This window comes from Trachymyrmex septentrionalis, unplaced genomic scaffold, assembly GCF_001594115.1.
Source record: "Trachymyrmex septentrionalis isolate Tsep2-gDNA-1 unplaced genomic scaffold, Tsep1.0 scaffold19, whole genome shotgun sequence".
Taxonomy (NCBI): Eukaryota; Metazoa; Arthropoda; class Insecta; order Hymenoptera; family Formicidae; genus Trachymyrmex; species Trachymyrmex septentrionalis.
In genome coordinates this window covers 3,284,389-3,303,850 of record NW_017305071.1, presented here as the reverse complement: position 1 = coordinate 3,303,850, position 19,462 = coordinate 3,284,389, and the positions used below count along the sequence as shown (strand labels likewise).

The window sequence follows — 19,462 nt, the reverse complement described above, 5'->3', positions numbered from 1 at the left end:
AGGATGTTTATAGATGAGTCTACATAGTCTATATAAGGGTAGAATCGCGACGGGAGATACCGTATCAGAGAGAAATAGCTATAGGCTAGTGCTAGGAGTTTCCGATTTCCGTGACGTTGGATGTTCCTCGTGTATCGAATACCTGGGTGTCCTTTCCAGATCGCTTTGACACACATGCAATACTCGATAACGAGATACCGATACCTTTCTCAGATATGTGATTTACTAAAGCACCTTGAGAAACATTACGAGTGTAATAAGTTAATACTGGTTGAAATTTACAGAATTTGTTAGCCTTAGACGTAAGATTTAGGTTCGCAGCGTGCTCTTGCTAGTAACGCTAAAATATTGGACTGGAAAAATCCTTTTGACATTTCCGATCATCTGAAGAATATCGAGGTAATGTATTAAAAGGTAACTCAACCAGTTTATATACCAGCTTATATACATTCTTACGTTGGAATGAAGATATACGGATTTTGAAAAATTCATGCACCGAGGAACATCTCGAGTTCACACGTTAGTACTTAGCGGATCGATGCTTTTACACCTTCGTCCTTTCGCTAGGTAGTCTAAAGATATCGCCAGAAAAGTCTAAGGATATATACGTATATATAGAAAATATCATTTGCTTTAAAACTTCTTCTTCACGTACTACAGGTACTGCTTTTTTTTTCAAGAAAAAAAAAAAATTCTTTCTTTTTTTTTTAAAACGGAAAACAAGGTGAAGCGCGAAAATTCTAGATGTCTGATATGAAATGTGATGATCTCCTTAGGATCGAGAAGCTCGCGTACGCTCGTGAAGCTCTCATAGGTAATCCTATCTCACAAGTATGAAAAAAAGATATCCAGAAGAAAAAGAAAACCGATAGGAGAGATGTTCTCGAAAATCTAAAGCCGAATAATGAGAGGCATTTTGTTTTCGAAAGTCACGAGCAAGTAGGAACCTAAAACAGTTTCCAGCGTAACCAATTTCCAATTCGCTTTTATTGGAACCATAGCAGGCTTTCCTTTGTGAAACCTATGTCTGCATATGGTTTGCTTGCACATGATTATGTAACTAGAATCCATAAAGGCACTTCAGTTAATAATTGAATCTATGATAGAGTTTTTGCGAGAAAGATCGGAATGGACAAAATAAAAATACTAATCCTTTAGTATTCCGTTTATAATTAAAAAATTTTACGTTGAAGGAAATGTATCTTAGATCGATAAGAATAACGCGAAGCACAAGTAATGAATTAAAAGAGTTGCTTTCTTAAAAGGTCATGTGATAAAGCTGTTTCATTTCTTCAAAAATAGCCTCGATAATATAATATCTGATACATTTTATTACACAATTGCTCGATCGATTGTTCATACGCGAGTAATAGAATATTTTATATTACGTTAATGGAAATTCGTCTGTCACTTCGTCATATGCTGTAAACGTCGGGAATTCAAAGTACATCTTTTCTATTTGCAATAAACAGAATGTTCGTAAAACAATATCTGAAATTTAATAAACGATGTAAATACATTTCGTATTTTACATCGGTTATTAAATTTCAGCTTGAATGGAAAGAATGATTTTTCTAAAATATCTAAAAATTTAGTTAGATACAGATTTGAATACAATAATTCTAAATTTAAATAATTAAACTATTTTAATTAATATTAAAATAATTTTGAATTAGCAAAACAATTATGTAGGTCACCTGAGCATACTGGGAAATGCTGCAAAGTTTTGGCATTCAATTAGCTTGTGCATCCTACATAATTATTTTGATGGTCTAACAAAATTATTTTCAGACCTACCTAACCAGATCTACCTAACCTTTTAGCAAAATCATTCTTTTCGTATAATATTGGAAATTTGGACATAGATCAGAAGGCATCGACTACCAAAGGATTAGTAATTTATGATAATATCCGACGAACCATTTAAATCCCTTAAAAGTTATAACTATTGCGAGCGAGGAACTGAAGTAGAAAAACGAATGTTTGCAAACCGCCCATCTATCTCTTACCTTTCTCTCTTTCTTTCTTAATATAACGGCGATGCGAATCGCATAATGAAACACCCACAGAAGATGCACGTGTACAAGAAAACTCTGCAAGCGATGATCTATCCCATATCATCAACCACTCCTCACAACTTTGTCACCTGGACGGCCACATCACCGACGTACTGCTACGAGTGCGAGGGTCTTCTCTGGGGCATCGCTCGACAAGGAGTGCGATGTATGGAGTGCGGTGTCAAGTGTCACGAAAAGTGCAAGGACCTTTTGAACGCCGATTGTTTGCAGAGTGAGTAACGTCAATCTATATTTTGATTTTCAAGCAGGATTTCCGTAATATAAAATATATTTTTATCAAGGATTAATATATTAATTTTATTTCGGTTAACTGATCACTGAAAAAGAATTTACTGAATTTTAATAAATATTTATTCGAATAGTATACTATTATAACTAAATATTTACTAAATGTAAACCTATAATATATTTATTTAATAAAAAAAATTATTAATTTAAGTATCATTTTTTTTTGTTGGTGAATATCTACTTGCTGTAAGTAAACGTTTAATTGATATTATTCAAACAAATATTTATTACAATTTAGGACATTTTTTTCAGTCACGTCATTAAAATTAACAGGTTTTAAATAAAATTTATAAATTATTATTTTTATATATTAATGAATTTGAAGCTATTGTGTAAATGTATGTCGGACGTCCCGAGGTCACATAACTTTTCCTTTTTCAGGCACGTAATTAAAAACCTTGAATTTATTTATTAATTGGACAGTAATAAAATCAATTGTCCCTCGACGGGACAATAAGAATTAAGTGAGATCGAGAAAAGTTTCGCAATTAAACAAAGTGTAACTGAATTCTGAACAGATATGCATCTAAATTGATATTTTCTGTTTTTGCTCTCGCTACACTTACGCGAATTAATTATTAATTTGCTCTACAAGACCTCCGTCCGTTGGTTCTGCCAGTTATAGTGCTATTTCTATCGTCGGCTGATGTCTTGTCAATAAACGGATATTACTCTCGTATTTCATACAAAATCTATTTATGACGGAATAATCGATAGATTATTGATAAACGAGTGATTGATAAATCGCGCAATTGAATTTCTCGCGGATTTGAGTGTCTCGCGGAAAAATCAATTTTACGTAGGCGCAATACGTTCGCGAGGCTGCTTCGCATTTTGGCTTGATAAAAGTATCCGCAATGACGTGACAGATTTTATAAACCAATCTCCAATGTCCGGAAATCGGGAGGTAATGACACTTTTAACATCGGCCCGTCTATCAGACTTTCAATTTGATTCCGGTGATCTTCGCGTTCTCTATAGGTGTCCTTTTCGTCTGGATACTATTCGCTATCGATTCTAGCACTCCCAGACTAATGATTCCCAATCTCTTCCCCTCTGCTCTGACTCTGTCCTCGATAAAGTTTCTTTCCTTGATCGGACAGTCCACGATTAATTTACAGTCCCTCCGCCTCCGACTCGCCGCACGACAGTTTGCCTCGTAATTCCGTTCTCAATTAATTCTCCCTCATCTACCGCTATTCGTTGTAATTTCAATGTACCGGGTGTTTCATCTTACGTCCCTTCCTATCGCTTATTTTTTTCAGATTTCTCTGTCCTTCTCTATATCCCTACATGATTTAGATACAACAAGGATTTCCGGTAATAATTAAAATAGCCAATATCGATAATTCAGGAAAGTTGTTTCAATGCATACCTTGATGTAAAATTCGAAACGTGTCAGACACACCGCGTATTAGATTGCATACGAAATGTTTCGCTACCACGATATCGTTCTTGCATCTAACGTGTTTGATGTCCGATTATATATAATCAAAATTGACGCGTCTATTCTGTGTAACGCGCAGAATACATGATCATCTATCACGATCTATATGCGATATGCTATATTTTTCAATTTCTATATAATTTTGTGAAACGCAATACCGTTATGCCAATGGTATTATTAGTGTAGTATTTAGGTGATACCAAAAAAGCTGGTATTACTCAATCACTGCCTATGATACGAATCATGATTTTCACGATGTACAATTCTATCTCGGAAAAAAAATCGCATATTTCTTTGTGAACGTTTTATCAGCTAATGCATTGAAAAATAGTGCGGTATCTGTGCCGAGAATTGTGTAATAAATCTTCTTTGCGTGTAAAACAGGTTTCTCTAATCTTTTTTTTTTACTGGAGATAAAAGCGTTTTATCGACACCGCAGCGGCATTGAAAAGATTGAGAATTAATGTATGAATCAAACGAATTCGATAAATTTTAGCAATACATCTTTAATGATCCAAATAATGATCTAAATAACCATATACAAATCTCGAGTACATAGATGCTTCATAATTAATTTCAAAATGTAATCTTGTTATGGACTCTCAGTACTCAAAAAAAACCAATGATGTTTGATAAGACGAAAGTACAGCGTGATAATTGGCACGCGAAGTAATAAAGTAAAATTTCTTTTTACTCCTTTAATCCATACATCTAAAATGCATTCAAAAATCAATAGAACGTTTTGACTCTCTTTGGAGTCCTTCTCAGCTAATACATAAATTAATAACTAAAATACATTAACTAAAAATATAAATTAATAATTAAAACTCCCCTGATTGTCAGACGTGAGTCACCATCAAATTTATAAATTTGATATTGTAAAAATCCCAACAATCAAAGAATACTTCATAAGTTTTGGAACAAACAACAATTTTTAATAATTAGGTGATCTTAATGTTATTAATGCACCTGGTTAGTCTCATATATAATATGCTGACAACATACTTGATAATATATTATTTCACATATTATTCCATACATTTTGCAGGGGCGGCTGAAAAGAGCTCAAAGCACGGCGCTGAGGATAAGGCGAATACCATAATCACGGCGATGAAGGAGAGAATGAAGCAAAGGGAACAAGAGAAACCGGAGATCTTTGAACTTATTCGGTGAGTATCCGCTTACTAGGCTTGCTTCTTTTTCTTTTCTTCTTTTCCTCGCAGCAGAAGTAAATCCAACGATAACCGTACTGTAAATCAATAACAGTTCGGTTCGAGGAGAAATAGCGTCGATCGATGTATCGATGCGATTTAATGATTTTCCATCTGTCACCACTGCTCGCTACTTTTGGATCAACAGATTCGCGGTTTCAGTCTCACCGGCGCGTTCGTTGCGCATTGTATAGAAATCTCATAAAGAAAATAATTCAATGTCGCCTGTGATTGCTGCAACAGCGTACTTTTTCTTTTAACTGTGGAGAAAAAACCATGAATTAATTAATTGCCGCAACAATCGCCGTTTGAATCCCTTTTTCCATTCTACTCGGTCTCTGCTTTGCGGATTGTAAATGGTCCGTGGATAAATCGCCACAGCGAGCCAGATCTATTGTATTTCACAAACTCAAACATAGGAAACCGTTGAAGGCCGTATAAACATCGTTTGGACAAATATTAATGCGTCACTACACACCCTCAGGAATAGCGTATTGTGTGAATGTTCGTGAGTAATGCCTTACAATAAACGCGGCAAACACGATTCGCGTTTCAGACTTTCAAGTTATCTTCGTGTTATCTTGGAGAATTTGTGTGATTTTACATCGCACTGGGTATTTCGTTACTGCAGACATACCATCGATAGTCTTTCTATTCAAAACTTACAATAGACGGTATAATCGATAGTCTTTCTGTAAAAAAAACTGTGAAAAAAAGAACACATTTTTAGATAATTTATAAATTTGTATATATTAGTAATTTGTACATTCGTTTATATAAAATGAGAGGCAAAAGTAAAAGTGGCAAAGGAAAATTAAGTAATACTACAACGATTTTAATGTAATAATTCATGTCAGTATACAGTTATAATAATTTCCGCAATATTATCGATTTCAGAAAGATAAAACCCGCTTCATTCAACAAATGTGTTATTGTTATGCAGCCAAATAAGCTGTCAAAATTAAATAATCTCACAAATTAATATTGTCCAATCAATATAATCGGCACTGACATAAACTACAATGTGCATACATTTATGTTATTATTCTAGTTCAAATTCTGAATTATAATGCTGAATTGTAATGGGAGATCGCGAAATAAAAATCTTTTGAGTGTTTGAAATTCGACTATAACTCGATAATATTGCTCGATAATATATTAAATATTAAATATATTTATTCAAATAAATTCTGTTTTGTTCATGCGAAAATATAACGAGATCGCACATCGAGTAATTGTTTTCAGATACCAAAACCGACCTATTTGTGATAAATGATAAATGGATAACACACGCGGCTTAGATACGTCAGCATTATTACAATAACCGTCTAATCGCATTTGCGCACCTTGCGTCAATCCGTCGCATATCTGCCATAATTAATTAAGCGTCGAACTATTCGAGATATCTCCGTTACCCGCGCCGCATTTCAATCTTATTACCGAGTATTGGCTTGTTATCGCGACGATTATAAATATCGACGGCGCGACATAGAGTACGGTCTCGTAAAAGCCTCGGTAGGCTAATGAAAATCAACGTTAATTAATATCGCTTGCGCGATCTGCATTTCAAGAGGCCCATATAAATGCCAATAAATCGGTCAATATTTGTACAATTAGTCATGTAATTAGCATATTATAGAATCTTTTTTAGATATGTAATCTCAAAAATTACATTTATATAATTTATAATTAACTGTGAAATAGTTGTTTTAGGAGAGAGCATCATATTTTCGAATTACTTTTAATCAATTCAACGTAAAAGCGATGATAAATGTAGGAAACATTATAAACATATTAGTAAACGCGAATTAATCAATGCTCATTAATGCTAACAGATATTTTTCTCGTTTTTGGTCAGACATTAGTAAGCATTAGTAATTTAACTTATCACGATAATTAGCACGAGCGAAATTAGTGCGGAACAGCTGCAGCGATCGTTATTACGTGCCACGAAAGGCACTGGGTCGCTTCCGCAAGAAATACTGCAACGCAGAATGTGTAACGGTTATATGTATTACTGAAAATTAATTTAATTATCCTAGGCGATAATAAGTAGTTGTCAATTAAAACTGCTTGCACCCAGCGGCAATAGACTGGAATTAATTCATAATTAAATAATACGCTTAAATCAATATGGCGATGCAGTGGCGACAGTGGTGGGCAAAGAAAATCGTAAGGAAGAATTAACAAAATTAAAGCGGAATTTTCACCGTCACAGGCCCGATTTCGTCTTCTCTGAGGAATATAATCACGAACGAGCAATTCATCGTTCTCGTTAGCGAGTTGATCGATGAGCAGTCGTTTTAATTAGAAAACTGTTTTGTTCGGCACGCGTATTAAAAATTTTCATTACCAAAACGCTCGATTACTGCTGTTTTCCTCTTATTCGGAATATCGGAAAAATTCAGCGAAAAACACGGCCGTCTGATCAAACTGTTAGTCCTACAAAGAGAATTTTCAAGTAGTCACGTAGCGATTCGCTGCTGACAATAATCTTGTAACGTGTTCTGTTTCACGGAATGCTGACTAAAAAAGCGTAAAAGCGAGCATAGTTTTTTCCCAACTGGAAAAGGATGACTACATTCGTGTGCCGGTTGAAATTTCATCCGTGTTATCGCAAATATTTGTTTTTTTTTTTTATTTTTTTTTTATTTAAATTCCTTTATTTAAATTCCTACAGACTTCGCGAAACGAAGTAATCTCTCCTTGAGAATTCGGTAAAAAAAAAGCAAAAAAAGAACTATTTTAGACAAAGATAATCTCGAAACAATGATATATTTCACAACGAGATGAATAGACGAAATCGTGGCCGTTGACACAGCTTATGAAAGAGAGTCTCGTCGGAGTTTAGGTCAGTCTTCGGGGTCGACGAAAAGGCGCACTTGGGTCACATGATGGCGGTGGAGCAGTCGGTTTTGGACGGTACCAGCAAATGGTCGGCGAAGATCGCTATTACAGGTTTGTGGCTCCAGCTCGTGCTCGGCGATTCCTAAACTGGTCTTGTGCACTCTCCGTATCCCATGCGACGAGCGTGTCATCAGTATGGTGTCCGTCCCGATACATGATACATATATGTGCTGCGTATGCCTATGTATTTTGCGATTCTGTATATACAGTGCGAGTCACCGTTGTCTCCATATATTATTATGTCCATATGTACATAATGCGTGTACGCACAAGATTACTTTGATTACTTCTTCTTCTTATTATTATTATTATTATCGTTATTATTATTACCATTACACCTAGATCTGGTAATGGCATAATAATAACTGGCTCTCTTGGTGGCTGCCGCGCGTGTGGCTGTGTTGTATTGATTGTGCCATGAACGTACCGATAATTGAGTAACAAATATCATTTTATGTAATTCCAATATGTAATCCTGGAAATCGTTGGACCATCGTGCGATAATACGGTTCATTTAAACGGAATGACTTCACGTTCGAACTACAAATTGCAATCTAAAACTTAGCTTTAACCGTAACTTCTTCATAAGCTGAGTGTTATTTTATACCCAACAACTTTGTTACGAGCATAATCTCACAATGGGCGAGCTATTTCCAATTCCCTCCTCGGAAGCCTCCTTGACTTACATACCCTACTGTATGCGTGCGCGTGTATGCCAGTGTATGCTATGCTGCTGTTTTACGTGTATGTGCTGGCGTTTTTATGATCTTACATTTGTCCGCTGGATGTGACGATACCGCGTGCTAACCGTTAGTGTACAACACCGTTTAATTGGACATTACTCGGTATTCGCCTCCCTATCAGTGTTTTCCCTTTTTCCTTTCTTTTTTTTTTTTTTTTTTTCGCCGCCAACAGGTACTTCCCTTCGCTCCAATTTCACGCCAATCCCAGCTGCTGCCGTTTCGGCAACCAGTCCGCTTCAACGAGATCCGTGAAATCGAGTTTGCAGACAGTTCTCTTCCCGTTCGCGCGCTCAACGCGCTATTTGCAATAGCCTCTTTTCCAGAGAACGAGTGGAGTTTCGTATTCCATCGGCGAAATGAAATCTCTCGCAGTCAGCCCGAGCGAATTCCTCCAGAAACAACACCCCCAATTACCGTCGTTCGGTGAAGTACTTATTTCCGGAAATCCTTGAGAAGCATCCTCGAACGGCCCGTTATTTCTCGTTAGTGAAAATCACCAGGCACGCGCTTCCGATTCGAAATTCCCATTCGTGTGTCGCTCTGTTTATGCATCGATATGAAGATGTACGAGTTTCCACAGTCCATGTACGTACTTATATGTACATACTCCCCCGCGTCATGCGATCGCACCGGTCAGGTGTCACGCAATGCTCCTCTCCTCCAACAGAATTCAATCGAAAGTCCATTAAGGTCACGTGGCAACTTGTTGTGGCTGCAAGTATGTGCCGTTGCTATTGTCTAAAGCAAACTCAGCCCGCCTATAGCCATCGAGCTTCCATGATCGCGAGTCCCTGACCGATAGGCCAATATCGCAGCGATGTCTATCGAAAGCGATCTACCGACCACCTGTAATCTTCGGTATATCCAGGGCATGTTCTCTTTCCAGTTGCGTTTCCAGCTGCGAGATGAGAGTCAGACGTCACGGGCATCGATCATCGCTTCGATCGCACGTGTTAGCTTAGCTCCTGCTCGTTCGAACCTGTAACAGAAATAGGTCTCGCGTGTCGAAGATAAGGAAAATGAACCCGTCTCGATAGATGTCGGATTAGCTCGACAGTTTGCGTTTTAATGCAATTTATTACAAAAACATTCGTGTTGAAGGGTAGATAAATGTTTTTTTTTTCGTTTTTTTCGTCTTTCACCTCTTGGTAGGTTTTATCTCGAGAAATAAATTACTTTTATTGCGAAATTTATGGACGATAAAGTTTGTCGGACATGCAGGGGGGGGGAGGGAGGGGATCATAAGACAATATGTCGCGTAAAATACTTATCTTTGTTTGAAAGTAGCTTTATAAAGTTACATCCCTATTGAAGAGACACTTAAGTTAGTCTGCATCGTTTATTCACTTCCCGTAAACAAACCGCAACGGCACGTGTAACGCGTATCGATTTCTCTCCCACGGACTATTTCCATACGAGATGTGCCGATGAGAAACACGTGCGGAAAAAATACGTGAGATCGAGGAAAAAGTACCATGGCTGAAATATTTCACGCGCACATTCCATATTCTTTGCACTCGCCGCCTTCATTTCGCGCGTCGACGCGTCTCCAGGACCATTGTGGTTCCAAATTCAAAAGGAAGATGAAACTTTTCTTCCCCAAATCGTTGTCTTGTCATGTCGGCGGGGATGGTGAAAATGTAAAGCATATAGTTCTTACAATACTCGGCTCGAGGCACTACCGTGTCTCTTGATATATATTTAGTATTTTTTGCCGAGAATAATTCAACAAGGTTGATCGATGGTCACAACTTTTCGGTTTCGTCATTCCTTCTTCCTTTCGGTAAAACATTTACTCTCGAGAAAATTATGTTGTCTCAGGCTTCTCGAAATCATTTACAAAATACATCGGCAGACGCCGATTTTTAGAAAGTTTTTCAAAAATCTTTAATCTCGAATGTACGCACTTAAACTTTCGATCATGAATAACGGATACCTATAATTCTTGTTCGATGAAGAAAAGAGAAATTAGATTTTCCTGAGTTAATAGACAAGTAAAAACTCAATCAAGTAATCGATCGCTTAAAAAGCGCTGTTCCTATCGTTTGATCATCTTCGTGAAATGATTACCATAACTGGGAGATCAATGGAAGTCTGTTGGCGATGGGCCATGCAAGTCGAGCAACAAGTTTTCTTATTCCAGGCTGACGGACGTGAACCTTTACAGAACAGCTGCCTGCATAGAACAGCGCTAATTCCACAACGATTCGAGATTAACAGGTGGTAATGCGCTCGGTACAGCAAGGCGCGTGTGATCGATTGGTCTGTTCTTGTGTATACTTTCATGCATTTGGTATGAAACTTCGAACGGAACTTTGTACGGCGTTCTGCCGTACGAAACGCGTCGTGTTCGACACGATTCTCGTTCTGTACAACTTCGAAGCCATGTAATGTTTCGCCACACCTAGGCACTTAGGCACCAATCTCTCATCGTTCCTTTTTTATGCAAATAAAATCAATCGCGTTGCTTCCGGTCGAGTTATAATTCGAGATTCAAGTAGGAATCCGCCTTCCCGATTGACACCCACCATCCATATTCATCCGTTAAATTTCGACTCGAGCAAGAATTGGCAAAGGGCACACAGAGAATCCACAGGGATAAAAACTTTGACTAGCGAACAGAGCTAATCCATCTTGTATAGGGGCGCGGATTTGCGAAATACACGTCCCGCTTTGCTTTCACATGAGACACAGATACAAAAGTACCGAGGTACACACAGGCTAAATCCCGGTAAAATACCTTGGCTGCGCGAATGTAATCTTGCTAGTATAGCTGAGCTGCTGAATACACCGCCATCACTGCTGCTGGACGATGTTGGATGATTTCGGACGATTTTCCGCCTCGCGATGATCCCGATGGTCCTTCGGTGGCCTCCGTAAGACGTACACTTCCTTGATCGCCTCGAAGTTGCTGTCTCGAGAGAGGACTTTCGATCGTCTTTCTCGAGAATCTCTAAAAGAGTGTGGATTGACAATGAGAGGAGAAGGTTGTACGAGAGGTTGTCGAAGGACTAACCGATGACGACGGCATTGTCTTCTTTTCAGCACGACGTTTTCAGTCGACCCGGACACGCACATAGACAGCCTCGAGCAGGCCGAACAGATCGTCCTCGAGGGTACCAGCAAGTGGTCCTGCAAGATCGCCATAACAGGTGACACGATACTGATACCTTTAGAAACCTTTTTAACGAAACCTTTACCACAATCTCGATAATGAACCACCGATCAGTTCTGTAACCACGTTACATACACACGCTTGAAATACAACTACACGACAAACTTGTTAAAATTCTCTACAGAATCTCTAGGCTACAAAGATCACTAATTTATACTTTCCGCCGTAACACTCTATCTTCTCTCAATCGCTCTTCTCCGAATCACAGACAGCAAAGTTTCGAAATCACTGTGATACAGGGGCGCGTATCGCGACCGCGCAATTTCTGTCGCTTACAGATTCTCTGATGAGTTTGGAACTTTGCCCCGGAAGCAGACACAGGCTACGAATTCATCCGACGATCCGTAATCAAAAGCAGAAGTCCTGCGCGCGCGCCCTTCTCAATAAGCACACAGATCTCTCTTTCTCTCTCATACACACAAATCTCGATTTTTCAATCACCGTATTCCCGCTCGCGCACCGCTCGCGATTCAAAGCGAAAACACGAAAAGATCTGCATCTCACAGAGCCATCCACCCTTCGCCATCGGGTTAATAAGCAACGGCACGTGATATATGAGGTACACTTTGCGTTGCGCCGCGTATTCCGCAGTCGGGTTCTCGCAATTCCAATTGCACCCACCGGGGCATGCACGTATTCTGCGATCGATGCACTTCGTCCCCCCCCCCCCGCAGACGAAGTCGAACCCCGAGGATCGATCGAGCGACGTACCTGAATCTGTACCCGACGTTGCTGTTCATTCTTGCGTGAAGTTCCGAAATATATTAAAGTTGGACGCTACATATTGCTATTCTTGTCTTGCATTCCGGTTGTTACAATGAAAACTAAAGCAATTTATAAAGTTTCGCCGCTCGACGGAAAAGGGTTACGACGCCGTGACGTCGCACCGACGAAGGGATTTCAATGTAACCCAGATATATCTGTGAGCTACCGGGAAATGTCGATGATCGCGGGGTAACGTGTCGAATAGCATGAATTAATACCATTTATGCGCGCGGGGTGAGAATAGCTCGAAAACCCTCCCAACACCGCGCAGCGTCGTTTCTCGTTTATACGACGCGACGACTTTTTATTTTTCACCATTTTTATCGCGATTCCGCCGGCGCTGCTATAACATCGGATGCCAATAAAAATGATAAGCGCGTGGGCCGTATAACTTTACACGGCATTACAGGCAGCGTATGTCATAGAAAATTACAGTTCGCCGATCGAAATTGCAATCGTAGCACTCCACGGCTACGAACGGTATGGCAGACGAGAGCGGTGCAAGCTGCATACGTATGCGCTTCTCCTCGGCGGGAAGATCGATAGTTCAACGTACAGACAAGCGTAACAGCTACGCTCAGCCTCCGCGCACTCCATTCACGTCATGTATATGACTAGATACATTTCTTATCGTCTCAGAAATTGCACAAAAGAACACGCAATTGAACGGAACGTATCCCATTAATCAGGAGGACTCTACGGATAACACGTCGTGTATCTTTGTCGTCGTGAAAATTTCACCAATTTCATTCGCAGCACGTTTCCGTGATATATATATATATATTTTAAGTATGCAAAATATATAAATGCAGGAGGCAAGAGGAGGAATGCTAACGTATCTCCGACCGATGGCTGGATCGTAGCCAATAGTAAGAAACAGTTGAAATGTGGTCGGGGACGTCGGATATACGCGTTGGGAACGCGCCGAAAACGCGAGGAGCTAAGAGAGACTCGGGGAAAAATCCATTGGGATTCGATTTGCTTTCTTTCATCGCTCCTAAGGCTACTGCCGATAGTGAAATCCGCAAATGGAAGAGACGACTCGAGGCGCGCCTGCAGCAGCAGCGTTCCCACTGCAGGGATTCGCATTTCGCGCAGCCGTGTAAGGAGAAATTACACGCGTATCTTACACGCAGAGAAATTTCCCTGGCAGTCTCGGTCGTCTTAAATAACCGAAGCTCACCGAGGAGCTCCCAAAGGAGGCCTTAACGTTTCGCTTGAGCATGCTCGCGATCGTTTCATATTTCTTATCATCGCCCGCTATGTATTTAACACTTCAATAATGGAACGATAACATAAGCTGCGCAACGCAGTGCGTTCTACTCTGCATTAATCGAAGCTGAATAAAAAGCTCTAATTATATAGGGTACTGTGTGTAGGTACGAAGAACGAAAAATAATGAATTTAAAATGACGCGAAATTTAATGTAAAAACTACACTTTGTGCACTTAACGTGATGCGGGAGACGGAAGAACACTAAGAGGTACTTTATTATTTACGATCAACTGGAAAGGTAAAGGAGGTTCAACCAGTATTTACGCTGCGGAACGTGCTCCAACGAGGAAAAGTCGATAAGCAGAGAATACGGCGAGTTGCAACACAAAACTTTTTGGCCTCTCCAAAAAGCTGCCGACGTATCCAGCCAGCGCTTTCCTCGTTCCGACGCTAACGGCGGAAGTAGCGAAGGAAAAAGCGGGATGGTATGAAAAAGGGAGGGGCTACTGTTATTCCGTTGAAAAAAAAAAGAGGGATAAATAAATGGGACACGGCATAAAGAAAAAGAAGAGGGAAGAATAAAATCGGCGAAATGGTCTGTTTTAGACAGCGCGTCTCTCTCATTCCAAGCCTTTTTATTTCCCCCGTCGTGAGCGTTTCTTTCCTCGTGTGTTTATATACTCACGGCGCGGAAAACGAGATCGGATAATCAAAAAAAGAAGCAGAAGAAAATTGAGACAATTTCTGAGCGAAGTTATTTCTAAGGAACTACCGACCGCAGTGTTGTCAACCACGTGCCGACTGGTTGGTTCGTTGGCTGACCGTTTCTGCTCTGTTTGTGACTTTCATCTTGATAAAGAATTACATCGAGGGAAAGGAAAAAGCAATATCGATCTATATATAAGTAAGACCTACATATAAATCTTAGTGAGTGGATTCAAGCGATAATTTTAATTATCGCGAAATTGAGTAACTTTGACCTAAAATCGGAATAACTTTGGTTCACATTACAAAAGTTACCCCATTTTACTGATGTGAATAATCCAGACAACACAATGTCTTTATATTGAAAATATCTTTATATTGAATTACAATTTGAACTCAATCTATGAGAATAAATCTAATTAAATAAGAGAAATCCTGTTTTTTTTTTTTTTTTTATAACGTCTTTCACATGTCCCAAAAGACGTCTTTATAACGTCTTCGTAACATCTTTTAAACATGCGTGTTGTCTGAGTAAGAATCGTAATTTTCTTTCGAAAATAATTCGAAACGAAATCGAGCCATTTAATATTTCTTTGCGCAATAAATCCCAATCTTATTTCTTCGATTTGCTCTATACTCAGTAGAATATTGAGGGTCGACATCGAGAATATTTAATCCTGCGCCCTCAGTGTGGGTTAACCGCCGTGTGGGATAAGGGAGGAGACTCACGGAAATAAGGGAGTGCGAATTGGCGAAAGAGGTGGAAGGAAGATGGTAACAGTCGGGGCGCTTCTTCTTCTGCCCCAGTAATCAAATCTCTTGATTCACTGGGCTTAAATTAAAATGACTGCGATCTGACGAGATGTCACTGCAGATTGCGCTCCGAAAGCGTCGAATAGAGACGGACAAACGATAGTGTTACTGCTGTGGAATTCCTTTGTCCAGAGAGATAATAAAAAGAAACGAAGCATAGTACATCTAAAGCTCTAGATGTACCAAAATAGCGCAAAGGTTTTCCATTTTGGACCTACTAACCATATAATACTAAGCGCTTATTGGACTACAAAGCCATTAGGCTCCAAATAACGGCTCGAAATAGCCAAAAGGAAACTTGTCGGTATTTCGGCTCGGATAAAAGCTCGGATAAAAGCTCGGATAAAAAGTTACGCCACTTCGGTATATCTAAAGCTTCAAGTATAACCAGTGCGACGCCGCGCATAATCGTCGCAGTGTGTGCATCGCCGCAGTGTGATCAATTAAAAATGAATGCAGCTTACGACTGCAAGCCTGACGCGTTAAATTAGCGTGCTCGAGTGTGCTCGATCGCACGATTAGAGTGCGCGGCTTAACACGTGGAATCAATATGCGCTGATAACGATTAACCTCGTAACGCACACGCAAACAACAAATTATACGTTCGATATCGATGATAATTGCGATATTTACATTGCATCGGTCAATTACGTTGCAACGGTCGGTCTGACGTTGACTTTCGAAATCGCACGCGAACGCGATGATGCGTCAGCGAGGCATGTTTCATATTCCGGCTACTTTTGGCATTTAGAATCTAAATATTCGCGATATGTGTCGTGTTCCATTACCAAACGAATCGTGTAGGACGCGATGTGACGCGGTATAAAACAGTGCGGAAACGTATTCACTCCCGACGACATGTATATAGTTCCGTTTTCGTTTTTTGACGTTCGATAGATCTGTTTTATTTGTAATGAATTTATTCCCGAATGGAGTGCCCAATTTCAATCGGCGTATCTCCTCTGCCGAGCATTGCGTGCCCGCGGTAACTCTTTCAATTTTACATGCCTCGCGCATAAGCTCGAATAAAGCACAATGAATCAGTGCCTGCTACAAATTCACGGATCTGACTCAATCGTTATCGGCGATAATATTCTTGCGTCGGATTAATTATCAGATTAATGAAGCGGAACGCTCATTTATATTCAGATGAAAAGTACAGACGCGCTGTGCGATGTAGAATGCAATCTGCTGCGCAAAATTAACACACACACACACACGCACACACACACACACACGCGCGCACGCACGCACACAGACGTGCCTGTACGCGCCGAGACTCTTGACATCTCTCTCACGAAGTGGATTGTGGCGATGACTTGATGATTAATGAGATTAGGTTTATGAAATCGACATTCATCGAGGACAGGAAGCATCGACGATCATCTCCCACTGCAATCGACGATGCGAATCAGAAAGAGTTAGTAGCATGGGTGCATGTGTGTCTGTCCGTCGATCCAAAACCGAAGCACGTTATCTGATATATGATATCACACACGCACACCCACGCACAAGTATTTACACGTTTCAAATATTTCTTTTATGTGCCAATATATATGTTTGTGTGTATTGTGTACGTATACGTATGTATATATACGTGCGTTATTATATGATATATGTACCTGGTCCAAGCCGAGCTTCTGCACGCTTTTACGATGGCTGCCTACAATGGATATCAAGTGTCCAAATCGGATGGATGTTTCAGCCTTTGCATGCATCTTCTCACACACACAACGTATATCTATAATTATATGTGTTAACTATAATGATTGGACGAAAGGAAGATATTATAATTTCTTATTCGTTTATGAAGCTTTCGTGTTTAAAAATTGAAATTCGCTACAAGCCCCTTTCACCCTCCGGGAATAAAGTCGATTGTTTTAAATTTGAAAAGTTTTGCAAAAAAGATAACGAGCGATTTAATAATAGAGAAGATACAATGGGAAAGCATTAACTCTTCTCAATTCCTGTAATATTTCGAGATAAAAGCCCTGCGGGACTCACTACCTGTTTTCAAACTACCTGTTTTTAATTAAATTCTCACATAAAACTGAGTCATATTTATTCATCCCATCGACGTGTACGTGCGAATAGATGAATACGTAATGTTCGTTAAAAGATTTTCGTCCAAATAATCTGCTGCTTATTAAACCGCAAGTGCTAAAAGAATCGAGTTGACGAAAGATCGAAATGATTCGTGTATCGTTGTGTTCGCGCAGAAAAAAACGAATTTCTATTTCTTTTTAGAATAATGGGCTTTTTACAATAAGCTCTATTACCGAAGTTTTAAGTTTTAAATCAGAAGATATTAATCACAACCACAGTCGAATGTAAGAAGTATAATCGATTATGATTGGTTAATTTCTTATAGCTTGAGACTTAAAGCTTAGGTAATGACTTATTGTACACTGAGAGAAAAAAAATAGTTTTGGCAATTATAAATTAACAGCTCTAAAATTTAAGTATATGCACCTAGTTTTACAAAATTATAAGAACTAAAGTAGTTTACTGAATACTGTAAAAATACAAAAACTATAAAAAATTAATCTACTTAAATTTTACAGTTGTTAATTCATAGTTGCCAAAACTGTTTGTTTTTTTTTTTTCTTCTAATGGAGAAGCCCTATAAGAATTAGTGATTGAAATAAATTAAAACAATTAAAAATACGATCTTTACATTGGTTTTCGTACCCGTCACTGTCGAAATATGATAAAATAGCTTGTCTACCAATGACACGACGTGGATTGTACCAATCACGAGTAATAAACGTGAAACCGCGCCGGGACGTAAATGCGGGCTAACGTCAGGGCAGGATGTGTATAAAATACGCATATACCGCCAAATCAAAATCGGGACGGAGCAGTAAAATTTTTATCGCTTCGGGAAGCGTGGTGATGAACATATGGTCACGGTTTCGAGACTCGTAACCACACATTTGTGACCGATCGTCCGGCTACCCAGACAGTTCGAACGGTTTTATCGAATGATACGACGGACCCGCAGGATGGATTGTAATCCCGGCTGATTTGTCGGTAAGGCGGGGTTATTAAAGCCGGCCTCTTCCGTACGGACTCTCTCGAATTCTGCATAGAGTCACGAATTCGAGATCCCACGGCGCGCTTTTATCACCCACTTACTTGATTCGTGATTGCACGTCGAAGAAATTTTTATTCGTCGTACGCGAGAATCGTTCGATGTGAACGCCATTTCGTTGCGGCGCATTCGTGCGATTAAAAGTAGAATACGGGCTCACGAAGTGGAATCACGGCGGATTTTTGTTTTTTTTTTGTTTTTTTTTTCATCGGCGCGGTGCGGACATATGTTTCGACGGATATCCGGTTCTGTTAGCTTTATTGGATTAGCCCTCGCATTCGCGTTCTTGGATACCGGCCAGCTGGCAAACTCCGGTAATGTTTTCATTCAACGGTATTGTCCTGTAGTAATCGAATTATGTACACCGCAAGATTATATAGGAATTTACGCTCTCGGGAATTGAATCTTTCGCGCTCAGTCCGTCCCGTCGCGAGATCTAAGCATTTCAGCCCGATGAATAGTTTTCTAATTCTATTCTTCTTCCGTCTCTAGTGATCAGCGCTCAGGGATTAATCGCCAAAGATAAGAGCGGCACATCCGATCCCTACGTGACGGTCCAAGTTGGTAAAGTAAAGAAACGCACGAGGACCATGCCGCGAGAATTGAATCCAGTGTGGCACGAAAAGTTCTATTTGTAAGTAATTTTGACAAGTTTCTCTGCTACGCCAGCGGAATACGTAATTCCCTCCGATTTCAATTTTGACTATGAATTCTCCGCCCTTTTCACGAGCGATGACGTCAATTGTTGCGTTTACTCACACGCGCGAGTTTACGTTCATATGTTATATGTTTACTTATCCACATGCATGGAAAAAAAAATGTAAAGTAATATGTGCTACAATTTTAGTAAATTGGAAGGTTCATATAGGGGCAAACATTTCTATTTTCGTAAAATTTACTTTTTTGTATAGATGGAAATCGTTAACTGTCTATCCAAGCAGAACAAATCATGATAACGTCAAAATGATGACATTGAAATGAATCGGATATGATTGAAAAATAACATTTAATGATCGTTCTG

General features: G+C 39.5%; 2 protein-coding genes across 2 annotated transcripts in view; both read left to right on the top strand.

The window, feature by feature from the left end:
- The window catches only part of LOC108746839, a 55,888-nt gene that overhangs the window by 28,274 nt on the left and 8,152 nt on the right, over window positions 1-19,462 (top strand). Inside the window, exons 6-9 of the mRNA XM_018483854.1 lie at window positions 2,070-2,289; window positions 4,862-4,982; window positions 7,876-7,982; window positions 18,934-19,075. Coding sequence (XP_018339356.1) covers window positions 2,070-2,289; window positions 4,862-4,982; window positions 7,876-7,982; window positions 18,934-19,075 — 590 coding nt within the window. The remainder of the gene's footprint in view (window positions 1-2,069; window positions 2,290-4,861; window positions 4,983-7,875; window positions 7,983-18,933; window positions 19,076-19,462) is intronic.
- Window positions 16,514-19,462, top strand: part of LOC108746840 (RNA polymerase II elongation factor Ell) — a 117,900-nt gene continuing 114,951 nt past the window's right edge. Inside the window, exon 1 of the mRNA XM_018483855.1 lies at window positions 16,514-16,523. The gene's annotated coding sequence lies outside the window, so the exon portion shown is untranslated. The remainder of the gene's footprint in view (window positions 16,524-19,462) is intronic.